At 36.5% G+C, this 21,107-nt stretch overlaps 1 protein-coding gene across 3 annotated transcripts in view; it reads left to right on the forward strand.

Moving 5' to 3' along the window:
• The window catches only part of Unc5c (unc-5 netrin receptor C), a 385,500-nt gene that overhangs the window by 241,251 nt on the left and 123,142 nt on the right, over nucleotides 1-21,107 (forward strand). For 2 of the 3 annotated variants that reach the window (XM_004848093.4, XM_004848094.4), the window contains exon 3: nucleotides 17,695-17,838. In XM_004848093.4, the coding sequence (XP_004848150.1) occupies nucleotides 17,695-17,838 (144 nt within the window). Of the gene's footprint in view, nucleotides 1-7,225; nucleotides 7,316-17,694; nucleotides 17,839-21,107 lie in introns of all 3 variants that reach the window. The other variant, XM_087215813.1, reaches the window with a different exon arrangement.

Genomic DNA, 21,107 nt, shown 5'->3' on the forward strand with positions numbered 1-21,107 from the left:
TGCATATAAATGTACACAGAGATGCCAGGCGCCTGTGTATCATGTCTGTGTTACAGATCCGGTTTATGCTGAAACCGAGTTTTGTTGTCAGCATGTTGTATGTATTCTTTAGACTCAAAATTCCTACCTATTAATTTCTCTTTACTAAAAACATAGCTAATCGTGAAAATGTCAATATCTTCACTATTTTAGTGTCACTACACAGCATTATTTACTGTGATTCTGTACCTTATGACTCTAACTGCACATACTAAATAATTTGCCTTCAAATTCTTCCCATGGAAATTTTTGCTCCACTAGAGTGTGTGTCTTTTGGAGAGAATACATTTGTTAAGGAAAGGAAAGAGAACCAAACTTTGCCTGGAGATATGAACAGGCATATGATTAAGGCTGTTTGTTAAACTCGTAATATTATACAGTTACATAAATACCTCAGGAAATTGGAGTCATGTGAGAAGCACTTTTTTTCTTTTACTTTGTGATACTAGAGTAGAATGGACATGAAGACTTTACAGGTTACTAACAATATTTGAATCTGATTATCACTTTTGTGTTGCTTCAGGCTTAAGCTCATTAATCTCTTGCAAAATCATCAAAGTGTGTTTGAATGAAAAAAATGATCATGGTTATTAAACGCTATGATCTAGTATTTCCCATCAATTTATTCATTTATGTTTGCAATAATATTTTGAAAATATTGTAAATATAACATTTTGAAAATAATACTTTCTTATGTAGCACTAAGTTCCTCTGAATTTTATAACATTTTGGGCATAATGTTAGAATTGAAGATTTAGATATTTGAAGACCCTCAGAATTATTTCAAATTCTTCTCTATGCAACAAAATGATGATAATTTGAAGCTATACATTGAAACATGGTCAAAAAAATCCCAGCAAAGTATTGTGCAAGTTATAACTGTTTTCTTTATCCTTTTACCCAGTAGGCATTTGTTGAAAACCTACTACCTGCCAAACATATGACAACTGGCATCACTTCTGTTTCATGCAAAACTGCAGTAACATCTAGGCACCTGGCAGCCTCAGGTAGAATGGAAACAGTGGCAGAGCATGGTGCACCTGCTTCCATAACAGTTCCAGCAAGGTGCCCTGACATGGGGCAGTGCTGCCTCCTTTCATCAGCCATGGACTTAGGTTCTTTCTAATTTCTGGCTCTACCATCCTCTCAGATCTTATGTTTTTGCAACCAGTCAGTCGAAGGGGAAAAATGCAAGGGGAGACCTTCCAGCTTCCCCAAAAGCTTGGTCAAGAAAGGTACATGTGCCTTCCACTGACATTCTGTTGATGTGGATTGCCTTGTGGCCACATCTGAAAGCACACAAGCTATAAATGTGGTCTAGTTGTGTTCATGGGAAGATGTAAGGAGCTGGCAGTCTGCTATATAGTCTGTCTATAGACACAATTTCTTTTCAATGTGTCTTGTGATCTCATCTCAGTCCTGTGAAGCATACTGAGAAAAGACAAACTATTTTTGTCAGTTTTAAAAATTTTTTTAAGGAAATGAGAAATTTAGTGTCCTGCCCAAGGTTACTGATGGCAGTAGCCCACTCAGGGCCAAAAATTAGGATTTTTTCCTTTTATTCTAATGTTCTAGTTCTTTTGGTCAGTAAAGTCTTCTTAGTGTAGAAAACAATAATCCAAATTACATTTTGATTTGATGACTATTAATATTTCAATGTCATTGCAATTTCTTCAGAAGTAAATTCCTTATCTTCCCTCTTTAAGAAACTTCAGTTATATTGTAATAGAACTTCTAATACTCACCCACATCCAATTCTCCTCTCTGTCTGGGCACGCAGGATGGCAATTCTCAGGCCCCTTGAGTTTCCTCTGGGTACAGCAGTCCTTTTCTTGCCAGTGGGCTGGGTGTGAAAGTTAGGCCACCACTCCTGAGTGTGAAGAGCAATTGCAAGCTCTCTCTTCTCTCTTGGAGACTGGAAGCCATGGCTGAGATGGTAGATCACCAAGAAAGCTGCTGTGGAACAGCTGCCTGGAGACTTCTTGAGGTATTGAAAAGTTAAGGAAGTTCTTTAGGACGCACACTGCATAACCTCTTCCAGCTTCTAAAACTGTATTAGCTAACTCATATTGTAGGCTTACCCTGCTGAGAATTTTACACCTATTACCTCACTGACTCCTGACACCAACCTATTGGTTCAGGAATTTATGTTCTATTATTCTGTTGAGGAAAGTGAGATTAAGTAAGGTAAAGAAACTTTTCCAAGATTGCACATTTACTTCATGGAAGGACCAGAATTTTAACCAGATCCTTTTCCAAAGATCTTACTTCCCATTAAAACGATTGTCAGGAGTATTGAAAGAAAGGTTGGCTTGCCTATCTATAGCAGTATTGTCTCCTGAAATACTACCCCAAGCCTTATGTTTGTCAAAAACTAAGCATATGAAAAATTAAAAATGTAAGTATACATAACAGAATCAGCAGAAAAGCAAAAAGTTATTTTCTTTATTAAAAAAGAAAAGAAAAAAGTTTAAAAATGCAATATCCTTGGTTGTATTATTTTTATTAAATCATCTATATTTCCCTCTGGAATACCAAAGGAGTGATTTGAGGCAAGGATCTGAGGATATATTGAAATATTTTGGAAATGCCAGACCATATACTTATTTCTCAATCCCTATATAAAGTTATTTGAAAGTCAGTGTTTCAGCAGAAATTCAGGATACATGCTCTGATTTGAAAATATGAAATGCTAATTTTTTTCTCCACTCGGAATTCCACAAGTTAAATTTTTTCCTTATTGTTGTACATAAATGAATCACTCTTAAATATTATTGTTCTTTTAAAAATAAAAAAGAATAATTTGATTGGTTATTTGACCTGTATTTACTCAGCAACTATAGATATTCTTAGAGACTCTAAAAGACATAATAATTCTACTTGTTTTCTACATTTTTGATGTGAATGGCCAGCATGTTCAAAGTTTAAGTTGTGTTTATATCTTTCTGGCTAGGGAAGAAGATATAACTGCTATCTGGACTGAAATTTCTTTTCCTTTAGAATATAATTACACATAATAATATGTCTTTTTTAAAAGTGTGTAACAGCGTCCTGTGGAAAATATCCATTAATTCAACAAGAATTTATTGTATACCTACAATATGTGCTGGGTGTTTTTCTAGGCCTTAGCAAAGCATATAACAGACAATATTCCCCACGTTGATGTAGCTTGCATTTTAATTGGAATGTGAATAAACATTCTAACAGAACTGTTGAAGCATTTTGGTTACTGAAGTAGAGCTTACATCCTTCTACCCACCTGGACAAGGTACAGTGGCACCGCAGTTCATGAACTCAATTCTTTCCATGATTCAGTGGTTAGGTTCAATGTTGACCTTATGAGGAAATTTGATTCGGTTCTCATCCAGCTCAGTTTGTGAGCCAAATCATGGAGAGAACTGAGTTCACGAGCCAAGGCACCCCTGTAGCTCCACTGTCACACCTCAGTACGTAGTGGAGACCTGGGGATTACCGAAATCGCAGGAATTTTGCAAAGACCAGGAAACCTAAAGACAAGTCCCTTGACCTTGTTTTTAGTGTTCAAATTCCTTTTCTAACTATCCTAGCTATGTCTGCATTACTCTGGCAATCAAAGTCCCCATCTAGACCTGACTTAGCGACCCCACTGAGAATTTCCAAAACCAGCCAGGCCTTTCTCCCTTGAGTGTGTGCCCAGTGTTGTATCCACCCAGTGGGGCTCCTCTCCTGAGTCTGTTTGGTACCGCAAATGATTATTTTGTGAACAGAATATAATATTACTCTCAAAATAATAACAATATATTTAAAAGTCATACAGATTTAAAGTAACTTTGTAGCTGTCATTCCTTTTCTTTTCTCACAACCCAGCAAGACAACAAATATTTTAACTTCATTTTACAAGGGAAACCAAGGCAATGAATTTAAGGCATGCCAAATTTAAATATGAAAATAAGGCAGGGATTCATTTACTTATTGAAATAAATCACTAGGTGGCTGTGTGTTAGGTGAATATTTTTTCTGTCTGACAGTTGTAATAATAAATGTCCTAGGTGAGTTGAATTTATTAAAATATAAACCTTTATATTTTGAATTGAAAAGTTTCATTAAGAGTATGAAATTCACTGCTTATAAATAGCTGTCCCCAATGGGATATACAATGTGTGAACTATTATAAGTGGCAGTCACCCAGAGGTGAATGCTCATTTCAGATCATTTGGACTAAGTCCAAAATGAAAGCTCAAAGTATGAGTAATTATTATTCTGGGTATATGTACCTGGTTTCCATTGTCAGACACTGTTTTCAGAAGGTCACCAAAAATATTGCTCTTGACACTTATGATTCATGAGTTGGTGAAAAAGAATAGATTTGAAACGCTTTTGTGGTAATAATTAAAATTAAAATTATTAAAATTCTCTTCAAGTCACATTAGCCTTATTTAGTAGTAGAGACAGATTAATCTCCCTAAAGCGCATGTCACTTTTAAAAAGGTCATTCCATCAATTTACAAATTCCATCAATTTTCACTCCAAACAACACACTTCTCTCCTGCCATTCAAAGTTCTCCATGGATCTCTCCTGATTCGGGTCTTATTTCTTTACTCAACCCATGTAAACTGTTCTCCCTGTAAAGGTCCACATTTTTTTTTTCCCAGTCCTCGAGATTTAACCCAAAACCTTCCACTGGGCTGTGTTCTCAGCCTATGTTTTATTTTGAGACAGAGTCTTGCAAAATTGCCCAAGTAGGACTAGAACTTTCTGTCCTTCTGCCTCAGGCTCCCACAGTGCTGGGATTCAAGGCATATGCCACCACATGATCCATGATTTTTTTTCTCTCTCCTCTTTGACTTTGTAATATTGGCGGGGCGGGGGGCGGGGGTTCCTGAAAACCTTTCTCTAAATCTTTAACCTTAAAGCATGCCTCAGTGCCTATCTGAAATATTCTACTTCCCCTTGTTTCCCCTGATGTCTCTGCCCAAAGATATTTTATTATAGGTTTCTTTATGGAGTTTTCAGAATTTTCCAAACTGTGGAATATTTTGATTGAATAGATCAACGTGCTGAATGCTAAACAAAAATTGTTGAAAGCCGTGATGACACAAGACTGTCTCTGCTGTCTTCCGGGTCCTATAGTTTAATAAACTTGGGTTAAATGGTGCTACTCACATTACAAAAACTTTTTGTAACAGAATCTTTAATCAATAATTTCCATATACAGATGGGTGTTCTGAGTTTCTTAGAGGAGGATGTATCAAACAGTAATCCCCAGGATATTTGACCGCACAGCCGTTTTTTGAGACACAGTTTGAGGAATACTAATGTAATAAGAAGAATTTTTAAATGACATTAAAATAAATGCAGATCTAAATGCTAATTTCAGTGCAGATTTGTATGTGAGCTATTGTTTAAATTCTGACCTCTGTTCCTGCCCTATTTTATGTCCTTCATACTACTAATCCCCAATGATTGTTATGCAGATTAACTGAGACACACAGTGGATAACTTTGCTCTTCTGAGTTACAATTAAATGCATTTACATATGGGATTTAACACTTTGCTTTTTGCTATAGCTGTCTATGTACAAACCATCAACTTAACATCCATTAGCTGGACACATTATTTCTGCCAATCAGTGTACTGATAAATATCAGTGTTTCTGACAGAGTCCCTGTTTGCATGCACAGTTATTTTTGATCTCCATCTTAGTAAACCTCTGAAGGAAGGATCTATGAGTGATTCTCGATTATTACCTAGAAAACAACTGTCACCCACAAGCAGGTGCTCAGGAGCTATCTCCATGATGGCACGTAACCTGCAGGACACCTCACCAGCTTCTTACCACTGTGTCTGCAGCACACAGGGGAGTACTTGGCACATAGTACCCTCCCAACAAATATTTACTAAATGACCAGACAAGAATGCTAGTAAGGTCTACAATTCATAAAAATAGAGTCAAAATTCCAGGAACTGTGCCCCACCCTTATTGACAGGAATCTTCAAAAATTTTATTAAAATTACTAATGAAATGCATGAAACAGAGAAGTGAAGAAATGCATGTAGTCAGATTTAGTAAAAATTATATTATCAAATAAAAATGTTGGTGTATGCATACAAATACCTATCGTATGTTAGATGTTTTAAGAAACATATTTATAAGAATGCTGTATTTGTTAATTCAGTCTATGTGCTTTGCACCATTCCAAATTAAACAAATCGCCATTGTGTTTTTATAAAATTGTTTCTTAGGTCTGAAAACATTGACACACAAGTCAGAGGCTAATTAGAGAAAGAATTTTAAGTTTCAATGTGGTTTCAGAAAAGTTTCTTAGCACAGCTTCAATGGGGAAATTAAGTGCTGGTCAGTGCTGGTCACACTGGTTTCTGTCAGCTCATTACAACTATAAATACACAATATAAATACTTTGCAGGCTCACCATTCCATTCATCCTTCAGACTCACAGTGCTAAACATCATGGAAGTTGGAAAGTCAAATAAAAAATAAGAGTTCTAGTTCTCCTGCAAAATCCCAAAACCAGACACTCCCATAAAAGAAAGAGGAAAGTAATATTGTGATTGCTAGAGTCAGTAGTTTCAAGTTTTGAGAGGTGAAACTACACTTACTTGTCATTATCATAGAACTTTTTAGAAGCACTAGAAATTCTTCAATAGTCCAATGAGTTTATTAGTGAAGAAAATGAGTTTGTTAGTGAAGAAAAATATGCCTTTGTTTAGACAAAACAAAGATATAACAAATAGAAATCTCTCTCTGACACATTCAATAGTAGCAAATAGGACCAAGTGACTAGAAAAGATGACTATAGAAAGAAATAGAGTTTTAGGTACAGTATAAAGAAATCAAGACTTAGGTATGCTATGTTTCTAAACAAATTCCTTGAATTGTTTAGTCCCAGCCATGATATTGAGTAAATTATTCATTTTAAATATAACTGTAAATTTTCAAATAAAATTATATAAAGTTATGGTGTATAACATGAGGTTTTCAGATTTGTATACATTGTAGAATTGTTAAGTCAAGCTAATTAGCATACATTACTACCTTTGTGTGGTAAGAAAAATTTATTAGAATCTATTGTCTTAGCAATGTTCAGATATTCAATACATTATTGTTAACTATAGTCACTACTTTATACAGTAGTTCTCTTGAATTTATTCTTCCTGTTTAAATACATTTTTGTATCCTTTGACTAGTACATCCCTGACAGCCATTAGACTGGAGTCCCTTGGCAGCTACCATTCTAGTTTCTGCTTCTATGAGTTCGACCTTTTCCTATTCTACATGTAAGTGAGATTATGAAGTATTTATACTTCACTTCTTTCTGTGCCTGCCTTATTTCATGTAACACAATTTCCTCCATGTTCATCCATGGTGTTACAAATGACAAGGTTTCCCTTGTTTTTTTTAAGGCTGAATAATATCGTGTGTGTGTGTGTGTGTGTGTGTGTGTGTGTGTGTGTTATTCTCACATTCTCTTCTTCCATTCATCCATTAATAGACACTCAGGTTGATGTGTTAGGGATGGTAAATAATGTGGCAGTGAACCAGAAAATGCAAATATCTCTTTGACATTTTGATTTCATTTCTTTTGGATGTACCTAGTAGTGGAATTGCTGAATCACAGGGTAATTCGGTTTTTAATATTTTGAGAGTCTTCCACTATGTCTCATAATGTCCGTAATAATTTGTATTTCCACCAAAGATGTGCAGTGCTTCCTTTTTCTCCACACCATCTTGTTTTCTTTTGTCTTTTTGATAATAGCAATTCAATAGTTATGAAGTGATGTATCTTTTTATATGTATATCATTTAGCATAATTGTTGATGTTGAACATTTTTTCATATACAAAAAACATATACAAAGACATCTTTGGTAAAACAAAGATATTATTTTGCTCATTTTTAATAAGATTATTTATTTTCTTATGATTGAGATATTTGAGTGCCTAATATCTTTTAGATGTTAATCCCTTATTAGATGTATGTTTGCAAGTGTTTTCTCCTATTCTGTAGGTTGTCTCTTTTTTTTTGTATTAAATTCTTTTATTGGTACCTTGTAGGTATACAACACAATTACATTTCTCATTGGGAATTGTACCTTTATATAATGCATCTTGGTTCTTATTTTTTCCCCATTCCTAGCCCTCCCTTCACGCCCTCCACCCTTCCCTATTTACAAAGACTTTATTTCCATTTTTTCCATTTCTCAGCATTTTTTCCTTTCCCTTCTTTCCTTTCCCCTGCCCCTCCCACTACCCCTACCCCTTTGGACCTTTTCTTCCTAGTTTACATTATCGACTATTCATTCTAATCATTGGTATATTTTAGGTATACAATATAATGACATTCATCATTGGAAATTTTCACCTTTACACAGTCTCTCTTGGTTCTTATTTTTCACCGTTGCCCAGCCCTCCCTTCAACCCCTCCAGTCCCTCCCTATTTACAAAGATTTTGTTCCTATTTTTCCATTTTCTCATATTAATCCCATTCCTTTCTATCCTTTCCCCTAGCCCTCCCACTTCCTTCCCCTTTGCCCCTAAGTGGATGCACATTGAGGTGATACTCTTAAGTGAAATAAATGGGACACAGATGTGTAAATCCCCAATAGTTCCTCTGGTGTGAGAAACTGAAAGTGTAAATAAGGACTGAATGTATAATAGGCAATGTGAAATAGGAAGAAAAGGGGCAAAGGTGTAGATTGTCTCTTCACTCTCTTAATTTTTTTTTTTTTTACTGTGCAGATTTTATCTTTGATGTAATCTCGTTTTCCTATTTTTGCTCTTACTGCTTGAGGTTTTGGGGACATATTCAAAAAATTGATGGCCAGACCAAGTTTTGGACTTACCCCCATTTTATTTACACAATTTTACAGTTTTCTGCCATATTGAGTTGATATATGTATATGATTTTTATATGGTGTGAGATAAGCGTCTATGTTTATTTTTTTCATGTAGAAATTCAGTTTCTCTAGGACAATTTATTAAGGAGATTTTTCACTCCCCATTGTATGTTTTTGACACTTTTGTTAAAAATTAATCAACTACATGGGCCGGAGATTTAGCTCAGTGGTTCCAGCGCCTGCCTCGCACGCGCACAGCTCCGAGTTCCATCCCCGGTATCCCCCCCAAAAAAAATAATAATAATCTACTACCAATGTGTGAATTTATTTCTGGGCTTTTTGTTCTTTTCCATTGGTCCATGAATCTGTTTTTATGTCAGTATTATGCTATTTTGATTATGAGAGCTTTGAAGTAGATTTTAAAATCAAGTACCATAATGCCTTCAGATTTGTTCTCTTAAGATTTCATGAGCTTTGGGGGTCTTTTTTGGTTCTATATGAATTCAGTATTGCGTTTTCTATTTCTGTGAAGAATGACATCACTACTTGATGGGGATTGTGTTGAATCTGTAAATTGACTTTGGGTACTATAGATATTTTAATAATATTAGCACTTTCAGTTCTGGCACATGAATTTGTATCATCTTCAGTGCCTTTCATTAATGTTTTGTGTTTTTTCTTGTAAAGATCTTTAGCCCGTATATTCCTATGTTTCCTTTTTTGGTGTAGCTATTGTAAATGACTTTGTTCTCTTGATTTCTTTTTCCTGCTGCCTGCCCTTAGTTTATAGAAACACTACTGATTCTTGTATGTTAGATTTGTATCCTCAAACTCACCGAATTTGCTTATTAATTCAAGCAGTTTCTTTGGTGGAGTCGTTGCAATTTCCTGTATACAAGGTCATATGGTCTACAGGCAAGGGCAGTGTAACTTCCTCCCTTTCAGTTTGAATGTTGTTTGCTCCTTTCCCTTTCATAATTTCTCTAGCTCAGATTTCCAATACTATGTCGAATAAAAGCAGTCTTGTTCCAGACTTTATTTTTTTATTCTCTCAGCAAATACGTATTAAGCACCTATTGCTAGACTATTTTTGGTGGGGGGGGGATACAGCAGGGAACAAGACAGACAAAGTCCCTGCCTTAGTGGAGTTTATGTTTTCAAGAATAGAGACAGACAGCAAACAAGTACATAAAATGATGTGCTTGATGGTGCTGTTTTCTTCTTTTTTAAAATTAGTACATGTTTGCTGTACATAATGATTACATTCACAGTGGGAGTTGGTGCATGTACATGACACATAAAGGAAAAGCTTTCAACTTTCCCTTTTCAGTGCTATGGGCTTCTAATAAATGGCCTTAATTATATTGAAGTCATTCGTTCTACTCATAAATTGTAGGTGTAGAATTGAGTTTTTATCATTAAAGATGCTGAAGTTTGGCAAAAAATTTTTCTATATATTGAAATGATAATGTAGTTTTTCCCCTTTATTCTATTACCACCATTTATCACATTTGAACCATTTCTCTCATCCTTGGAATAAATCCTGTTTGATCATGGTGATTGATCCCAGTAATGTGCTGTTGGTTTCAATTTGCTAGTATTTTATTGGGGATTTTTACATCTGTCTTCATCAGGATTATTGGCCCCCACTTTTCTTGTAATCTCCTTTTGGTATGAGAATAATGCTGGTTTTGTAAAATGAATATGAAAAAATACACTGTTCTTCACTTTTTTGGAAGAGCATGTGAAAGATTGCTATTAGTTCTTCTTTAAATATTTGGTAAAATTCACCATTAAAACCATTAGAGTCTAGGCTTTTCTTAGGAGATTTTTTTTATTATTGGCTTAATTTTCTTACTCATTGTCCTATTCAGATTTTCTATTTCTTATGATTCAATCTTTGGAAGTTGTTTGTTTCTTAAATTTATCTTGATCACAAAGATAGTAAATATAACTTTAATGAATTTATACTTGTAATAAAACTAATACACCAATAATTTTGAATTCCCAATTGCACAAAATAATTTTCATTAAATTAGATAGTGTATTTATATGCATTACAATGAAAATCCCAGGAAAACATTTTGGAGAAGAGTTGATAAATAATATGTTTACAATATCTTCCTTTCCTGCTGTAGGTTAAAGGTTGCCAAGTGACTTTGTATAACATGATTTCTCAACTTGATTGTGAAGTCCTACCTTTCAAGTTATCATATTTTGATTATTATAGTGAAACTTATAGGTTGCTAAAATAATTATCAGCTTCTTATGGTATGAAATCCTTTTAAATAATGACGAGGTATTTTATGATTTAATTTTCATTAAGCCATCTAGAACTGATATGTTTCATATTTTAGATTATATTACTGAAGACTAATAGGATTAGGCTCTGAATAAAAGCATAAGGAAGAAACCACAGTAATTCAATAAAATGTTGTAATATATTCCAGAACATCTTTACCTACAGCTTTGTGCATTTCCCACCAGTTAACGTCCTAACTGTGAATGTCCTATAATGAGATTGGGCAGAGATCTGCGGTTCTTCTCCCAACAGAGAGGAGATTGCTGGAGGAAGCCAAATGGCCAGGCCTGCACAACATGATGTCTCAGATCTTCCTCTGCCAGAGGAAAGATACAGCCACTGGGAAGCAGGGGGAAGGTAGCTTGGGAAAGCAGAACACCTAAGTCTAATGCTGGCTTGGGCTGGCTTTTAGTGAAATATTCATGGAACATCGAAAGTGCAGACTGATGACCACATTTAAAACTATTTTAAGACAATGTGTAATTCTTAACTATCACTTAATAAACAAGATTGCTTTATTATATAAATAAACTGCTTAAATCTGGGTAATATTTGATCCATATTTACATTTCTGCAAGTTTGCATAATTTGTGACATTAGTGGACTTTCAGTTTTAAGTACTTATTCATTGATATTACTACAGATATGATTGCTGTGGAAATATAGATATTGTTTTAAATAATTATGTAGTGGGATTCATCATATATTTACAATCACTTTACAATAAAATCCTAGAAAAAATATTATTTGTGGTGCCTGACCACTATTAAAAGATTAAACTTATATGGAAGATGAGGAATAAATGTCATTTCCAAGGTTTTATTGCCGTCTTTATGTATGGCCTCACAAAGATCCCATCAGAAGGTTATATTTGCATCTGGATTTTTGTGTTCATTTGAGACTCTCTGTTAACAAGTATGTGCTTATACTCATTATAAGATATCTTAGTATAACATGCTAATTACTTTCCTGTATTCTGGCTCCCAACCACAATGAATTCTATTATAAAAGCAAATCACTGCAAACTTCAAACAGCATGCATCTTTGAGATGCCACTATTAAAGGAAACACAGTGATGGGAAATCTTTGATGTTATCAGAAGTGATGGAAACTACACATTTATATTTGCGTAAATCCTGTGGACTGAAGCATTTCCCCCACCCTTAAATAACCTGAAACCAATTTCAAGTTCCCAAATGCTCTTCAAAGCAGCCCTCCTTGGAAGTAATGCTGATGGCATTTCAAATTTCAAGGAAGCTTGTTTTTTCTATCTCAAGACTTCAAGAAGATTTGAAATTTTACTTTCAAAGAGAAATATTACCTACCTTCACCCAAACTACTGGTTTGATGAGCAAAATGTCATAGGCAGTGAACTTACTATGTTCATGAAAAGATGGCGTGCAACTGTGGGGCTCAGAGCCTGGGTAAAGCAGCTGAGTCTGGAGAATTCTAAGCTGCAAGTGGTTAGATACTTTGTGCTGAGGTTTTTTCTTGTCCTTATGTTGCTGACCAAATAATGGAATGTAAACTTTGGGCTGTGTGACCGAACAACTGCACACAACTGTAATTAGCCCATGTCCTCCTGAATGGAGCATCTGTGAAGCTGAAGACAAAAACTGGTGTGTGCTTCACTCCAGGCCAACAGGGAGCCCAGGCCACACAATTCAGAACATTCATACTATGAATAGCTCCTGTAGCAGGAGGGCCGGTTTGTGGCTTCTTGAAAGGCTTCTGATTTGTGGTCAGTAGAAACATACATGAGTTTTTTGGACTACAGGATGCAGTGGACCTAGTAAAGTTCCACTAGTATTTAATTAGGTTTCCTGTAATTGCTTTAAGTAAAAGAGAGGAATGAAACCTGAGGTTATCATCTTGGGACTCAAAATATTTGTATGTGGTTTTAATATCCTGAGCCCATTTGTTGCTGTTCTGCGTTTTAGAAAGAGCCATTATAGTTTGAAAGAAATACACACTGCACATTTATCAGCCCTTTGGTGATTGTAAATGTCCTGCATCAACTTTAAAGGACAAGTGTTGTTTCCAGTAACTGAATTTCTGCCTGAAGAAGGAATGCATAAACCAGTAAAAGGGGCAGAGCTGTAAATAACCAGAGAATGAGGAAAAGAAAAGGAGGACATCGGGTTTGCCAGAGGAGGCTGTGCTCTATCTTTGTATAGATACAAATTTCTGGACAATGGGATGATGAGAAGAAAAATCACAATAAAAACAGGAGACCTGAGCAGGAACGAACCAAGGGAAGGAAAACAGTGATATTTGGTAACACCTTGGAAATTTTTCTGTTAAGATTATTGTAATAATTGGTCATTGGATAAAATAATTTGTTAATCTTTTCATAGAGGAACAAGAGGTTTAAATATGCCATGTAATTGAAAATTCTTTTTGGGGGGGGTACCGGGGATTGAACTCGGGTCCTTGCGCTTGCAAGGCAGGCCGCGGAACCACTGAGCTAAATCCCCGGCCCTGAAAATTCTTTCTAAACTGATTATATGAACAAACAAAAGGATTACTAATTTTCAAAAATTTAAGATATTTCTCATATACTTAATAAACTTTTGACGATAGAGTTGGCCCTGTAGGATCCTGTCCTTTTTAAAAAACCCACTTTCCTGAAATCCAGTCCACTGAAGTCTTTAGCAGATCTAGAGGCCAGGAGTCTCTATGACACAAGCTCCATCATTTTAATAGATGAACAGCGCTATTGATGTTGATAGAAAATATTGTTTCTTCCACCATAGAATAACACCTACTTCATGTCCTCTACTTGCTTAAAACAGTTCACTGATATCCATTGCTGTCAGGAAGAAATCCCAAACCTTAAACATTCTGTTCAAAGAATATTCTCTCACCTAGAAAACAATACTTCGTGGACCACAGTTTGCCGGATGCCACCCCCAATATTTCCTGTTCAGTGAGTCTGGAATAAGGCCTGAGAATTTTCATTCCCAAGAGATCCCCAGGTGATCCTGATTAAACTCTCCTGGGAGCTGCACTCTGAGAACCATCTAGTCCAAGACTATATAAACTGCATCTTTGCTTGTCTCTTGTTCCATCACATCCCAGGATCCTCTGTATCCAGTGGTGGTAGTTTTCTACAGGGTTCTCAATTTCCAAATTCTCTGTCTTCCGAACTGACTCATATTGAATTCATCATACCAGGTTGCTTTCTCTTGTTACTTTTCAACCCTGTACATTGAATAGCTTTGTACATGCTAGACAAAAACACTTCACTAATAAGTTAGACCCTCAGCGAGCCCCAGCCCAGAAACAATTAAGTGACAATGATACGATTATTATTTGTTATTTGTTATTTTTTTGCTTAAATTCTTTTATTAGTATATTTTAGGTATACAGTAAGTTTAAATTTTTCATTGGGTGCTTGTACCTGTACATGATGCATCTTGATTCTTATTTTTTCCCCATTACCTGTGCGCCCTTCACCCCCTCCACCCTTCCCTGTTTACATAGACTTTGTTTCCATTTTTTTCTTTTCTCATAATTTTTCCTTTCCCTCCTTTCCTTTCCCCTTCCCCTCCCACTTCCCCTACCCCTTTGGATCTTTTCTTCCTATTTCAAATTATCAATTATTCGTTTTGATTGTTTTAATCCTTATTTACACTTTCAGTTTCTCACACCAGAGAAACTATTCAATATTTACACATGTGTGTCCTATTTATTTCACTTAAGAGTATGCCCTCAATATGCATCCATTTACCTATAAATGTCTCTAGTTTCTCATGCTTTATGGCTGAGTAATACTCCATTTTATAAAAATAGCACATCTTCTTTATCCAGTTTCCAGTTGATGGGCACTTGGGCTGTTTCCAAGCTTTAGCTATTATGAACTGTGCTGCTATAAACATGGGTGCACATACATCACTGTGATATGATTCTTTTAATTCTTTTGGGAAGATACCCAGCAGGGGAATAGCTGGGTCAAAGGGACCTGTATCCCTATTTCTTTGAGGTGTCTCCATACTGATTTCCACAGTGGTTGCACCAGTCTGCACTCCCACCAACAATGGAAAAGTGTTCCTTTCTCCCCACACCCCCACCAGCATTTGTTATTGGTTGATTTCTTGATAGCAGCTATTCTTTCTGGGGTGAGGAGGAATCTCAGTGTTGTTTTCATCTACATCTGTCGAATGACCAGTAATGCTGAACATTTTTTCCTATGGTTATTTGCTGCTTTTACTTCTTTGTCTGAGAAATATCTGTTAATTTCAGATGCCAGTTTTTGAATTGGGTCTTTGAATTTGGGGTGTCTGATTTTTTAAAATTCTTTATATATTCCAGATAGTAGTGCTTTGTCTGAGGTACAGCTGCTAAAAAATTTTTCCCACATTGTAGGTTGTCCCTTAACTCTGTTGTTGGTTTCTCTTGCAGTGCAGAAGGTTTTTTTTTTTTTGGTACTGGAGATGGAACTCAGGACTTTGCTCTTGCAAGGCAGGCAGCGGAACCACTGAGCTAATTCCCCAGCCCTTAGAAGCTTTTTAATAAGATGAGATCCCAGTTGTTGTGCTAGTTCCCATCCTACTGAGGTTTTGTTCATAAAGTCTTTTCCTAACCCAATGTCTTCAAGAGTTCTACCTATCTTCCATGAAGTTTAGTGTTTCTGTTTTAATATTTAGATGTTTAATCTACTTTGATCTCAGTTTAGTGCATGGTGCTATCACTGGGTCTAGTTTTAATCTTTGGCAGGTTGAAATCCAGTTTTTCCAACACCATTTATTAAAAAGGCTATCTTTCCTCCAATGACGGTGTTTGGCTCCTTTGTTAAAGATGAGGTGGCTGAGTATGTCTGGAGTTGTTTCTGCATCTTCTAATCTGTTCCACTGATCCTCAGGTCTGTTTCTTTGCCAGTACCATGCTGTTTTATCACAGTAGCTTTGTAGTATAGTTTCAAGTTGGGGATTGTGATACCCCTGCCATGTCTCTGTTGCCTAGAATTGCTTTTGCTATTCTCGGTCTCTTCTTGTTCTAAATGAATTTTTGGATTGTTTTCTCTAGTTCTGTGAAGTATTGTTGGAATTTCAATCGACATTGCATTAAATCTATATAGTAGTTTTGAAAGTATGGCGATTTTCACTATATTGTTTCTTTCTACCCAGGAAGAAGGGATGTCTTTCCATTGTCTTATATCCTCTTCATTCTCTTTTTTCAGAGTGCTGTAGTTTTCAGTGTACAGCTCTTTGGCTTCCTTTGTTAGATTGATTCCTAGTTATTTAATTTTATTGGATGGTATTGTAAAAGGAATTGTTTCCCTAATTTCTCTCTCAGTGAGTCTGTTATTTGTGTATAAGAAGGCTATTGTTTTTTGAGTGTTGACCTTGTAAAATGATACAATTATTAACATGTACTCTCTTCACAATAACAGAAGTTCATTGAAGATGATCACTATCTTATTCATTAGAATTTCACAAATGCCTGGTAAATATCTTTTATATAATTAATACTTAATAAGTATTTATTGAATGAATGAATATAAACAAGTACAAAGAAATTCATTTAATCACTTTTACTGTTTCCACCCTTGTCCCAAAGTAAATTCTACTCCCTGTCAATGTTCTGCTGGTTCTCTCAGTGGATGCTGCACTCCAAAAATGTGTGCATTTAGTCACCAGGAGAGCTGGTAGTTGCATTTCTCAATATATTTTTTAAATGATCCCTCTTTCTCAGTCCAAAGAGGTATACTGCAGAATGAATCTCTGAAACAGCCTTGATACCATAAGATAAATTTCCCTGAAATGATAAAACCAGGTTTTAGTTCAATTTTGGTTATTCAGGATTATATAATGCTATGAAATAAATTCTAATTATTTCAGCTTTTTAGCTTTAAGCAATTTAACAAGATTTTAGTCACACTGCAATTACAGAGAAACATTTGGACTCTCTGAACATTAAACATTAAACTTTAAAGCCATATATTCTTTAAATAGGATACCAGAGGTTTGTTAATTGAAGCTCATTTTTCTTTCAAGAAAAATAATGTTATTATAATTAAAACAAAACTGTTAAAGTAATTTTAATTGTTAAAGTAGAAGGATTAGATTACAGATTTAGATTATTCTCTTTCATTTCCTATGAAGAGTTAGGAAGATTTAGCTATGGTAACATTGTGTGTAAAACAGAGCATCTTAGCTTCAACCAAGTAATTGAAATAGAATCCTTAGAAGATATGAAATCCAAGTTCCCTTTTGAATATACAGAAGGATATAAGTGGATGGGAGGTAAATATTAGCACATTGGGGAAAGGTGCTATTTTGCAGAGTGATACTCCACTTTGATCTTCAAATGAGCTTGGAAGGTTTGAAATTGCAAATAAGAGAATGAGAAAGCTGTTCGGTAAAGTAAATGCAACCAGCAGAAAATCAGATGGCATGAGCAAGACCATATCTGGGTGTTGACCCGCAGCATCTAGAGTCCAGTGAGGGAAGAATAGCGTCTTCTAGTTCATCAGTGCAGGCTTCTCTTGACTTGAGCCTTCCTTTCTTTCCTCAGGTCTCATTGTCCGGGAAGTGAGCATTGAGATTTCTCGCCAGCAAGTGGAAGAACTCTTTGGGCCCGAAGACTACTGGTGCCAGTGTGTGGCCTGGAGCTCAGCAGGCACCACGAAGAGCCGAAAGGCCTATGTGCGCATTGCATGTGAGTCCCTGCACACAGACACCTCAGGCAGCAGACACTGAAGGGGTGTAAGAAGTTTAGACGGCAGCTGATCAAGTGTCAGAGAACTCTGGTCAAAATTCTTGGTCAAAATCTGCTCCCAGATTTCTGTATTTGAGGGACACATTAAATCACGAGAATTTTTTTTTTTTTTTCTTAAGGCACTGAGTACTTTTCCTTTAGGGATATGGAAGAATTTGTGCCATTTTCAAAAGACTGATTTTTCAAAACTGCTAGTAATTAGGCTATGAGAAAACCAAATAGATTCTTTTTTGAGTTCATTCTGCCAACTTGTTAGGACAATGTTAAATAGTGTTCTTACTAGAAAAGGAGATTATTACCCAGTTCATGCTTGTTTTAGAACTGTTTTGGTGCTTTGGAACACAGCACTTGGATTAATTTTTAGAGTATTCATGTTTACAAAGAGGTTAAAAGTGCTTCACCCACACAAAAAGGGTTTCACCATCAAACAGATAGGAGAATGCTTTTTGTGAGCAGAGTTGCCAATGGTTCTCCATTGCAGACCTCCCAGACTCTGGTATATAAAAGTGCACTTTATCCTTGAGAGTGATGAGCCTGCTGCTCTTGCCTAACCCTTTCTCAGCAGTACCAGCGATTCTGGGAGCAGGACAGCAGCTAGAGCCTGTCTTAGGGGTCCTTATTGAGAAGCTTTTTCGCACAGGGGAGACACCACTGAAATTCATGTTTTATTTTCTGATCCTTTTGCATTTAATTCTATTGTGTGGTGGGTACCACTGTCACATGTCTCATGTGTCATTGACTCTAGGCACTGTTTCTGCTCCCAATTGTATTCTCGTTTCTTGCATCTCCTTGAAGTAGATCTGATCTCTTGGAAACACTCCCCATTTAGTCTCCAGGGTTCAAGTCTTTCCTTCTTCCACATCACCACAAATGGAGGCTTCCTACAGCTCTGGTCTCCTCTGGTCATGCTTTCACCCTCCTTCAAATTGTACAGGGACTCACAAGAGAAAAACCAAAATTCCTCATCAAAATATCAGCAACTGGATGGATTAAAGAACAGAAATTTTCTTTCTTCCAATTTTGAAGGTTAGAAGTCCAAGATAAAGACCTCAGCAGGTTCATTTTCTTCTGAGACCACTCCGAGGCTTGTAGATGCCCACACACTCTGAGTCTTTCCCTCTGTGTGCACATCTTGTGTGTCTCTGTGTGCATCATTTCCTGTTCCTAGAAGGACACTTATCAGACTGGATTAGGGTCCATCTTAACAGCCTCATTTGAAATCAGTCACATCTTCAGAGGACTTGTTCCCAAAAATAGTCACATTCTGACACCCTGAGGTCTGGGGGTTCAGCGTAAGAACTGGGGGAGGGAGGTCAGCCTTTAACCAGCAGGTATCCTGATTTCCATCTGTGTGCTCTTAGCTCTGACCACTGAGGGTTTCTCCATTTTAGTCACATTAGATTAGAAATTCTTTGATCTCCAAGCCTTTTAACAATTGTTTATGCCTAAGGGCTTTACCCTTGTCTTTCTTTCATACTTTTTAAATATTAGTTTATCCAAAAAATGTTTCATAAGAATTTATTCTGTTCTTAGACAATGGTGGGTATTGGGAATGTCCTAGAAACAAAACACATGCCCATCCTTGCCATCCTGGAGTTTACATTCTGTTGCGGAGAGGCAAACTGCAGATAAAATAAGTAATTATCATGTAAGGAGCAAAAGGTTGGTTCTATGAAAAAATGCAAGGAAAGGGAATGTATGGTGCTGGGAGGAAGTGGTCAGGAACTTTCCTGAAGAAACTGACAGCTGAGTAAACCAGAAGGCAAGGAGGGAAGGATCAAGCCAGGGGAACAGCAACCAGCAGGTAGAATCACCTGAGGCAGGTGGGTGCTTGCAGCTCCCAGGATGCACAGTAAGGCCTGAGGGACTGAAGAGTACTGACAGGAGATGCCTTCATGGGGCAAGTAGAATGATCTGGGACCAAGGGAAGAGTGGAGGTGCTGGTCTCTACCTGTGGTGCTGTCTTTGGATTTAGCATGAGATGGAAACACTTTGGAGTCTTTTCAGCACAGAACTCCACCTGACTTCCATTAGAGTCCCTTAACTGCTGTGGAGAAGAGACTGTGGAGAAAGGAAAGGGTAGCAGCAGGAACATCAGCTAGGAGGTGGTGGTTTTGAGCATGTGAGAGTGCTGCAGCATGGAAACAGCAGAGCAAGGAGATTGAGATTCTGGAGACATGGAAAGGAAGCAGTAAGAGCTGTTGCTGAGAGTTTGGGTGTGGGATATGAAGAAGAGGAGAATAGATGGTTCGAAACGCCTGTGCCTTTTGGAGATTTCTGTCAGATTGCTCTGGTGAAGCCATTCATGCCTCCTGGGTGGAGGATAGTATGTTCTTCTCTGTCTATTTTCAGAACAGTTTGTCCATACTTTTACTATCAGGCTTGACTCACGTGAATTCATTTGTTGTAATGATTGTGTTGTATGTCAGCGACTTTCTTGTGATCAAGAATTCTGTTTTACTTAACCTTATATCTTCGGGGCTTAAAACAATGCCTAGAATGTCCTAAATGTTTGAAGAATATTTTTTAATTAGAACCAGTGTAAAGAATTCCTTGTGATGATTATTAAAATACTGTATATTAACCTTTCCTCTTTGGGTTTGTCTAAGGAGATTCACCCTTTATCTTAGGTGAAAGAAGTAAAATAGAGTCTACGTAATAGACTGGGAGGTGGACACTGAGAGACATGCGTGCAGGAAATGGAGTGAGGAGCCATCTTAGAAACAGGGATATTGTGAGGAGGAACAAAGGCAGTAGGATGGGGAAATGGAGAAACTGAGCTTCGTGCAAATGCAGTAAAGGACAGCCTCAGAAGTCTGGAGTTTGGAGGGGGAGAAGTATGATCAAAATATATGCAATTAAACCCAATATTTTGTAAAATTAAGAGGTGCTAATAAAAAGTTTTTAAAAATTTACATTTCTTATATATAAATATGTGTATATATATTTTCCATGTAAAATTAGATACATATACCTATAAACCCCCTTCTTTCTTTGTAATGTATTCTATTTTCTATTTCATTTATGGCTTTTAAACATAGTTTGACATTGTCAAGTAATAAGAAAATAAACTCTTCCCTAGAAAGAGATGAAGTGATCCCTGTCACCTTTTCCCTCCTGTGATACGCCAGAGTGGTTTTACTACAACTTCAAAATTAACAGAACTCATGTGTGACCAAGCAGTGCTACCCATGTAAGATGTACTCATT

This window comes from Heterocephalus glaber, unplaced genomic scaffold (genome assembly GCF_053883595.1).
Source record: "Heterocephalus glaber isolate CG9 unplaced genomic scaffold, H.glaber_assembly_v1.0 deba00001454, whole genome shotgun sequence".
NCBI lineage: Eukaryota > Metazoa > Chordata > Mammalia > Rodentia > Bathyergidae > Heterocephalus > Heterocephalus glaber.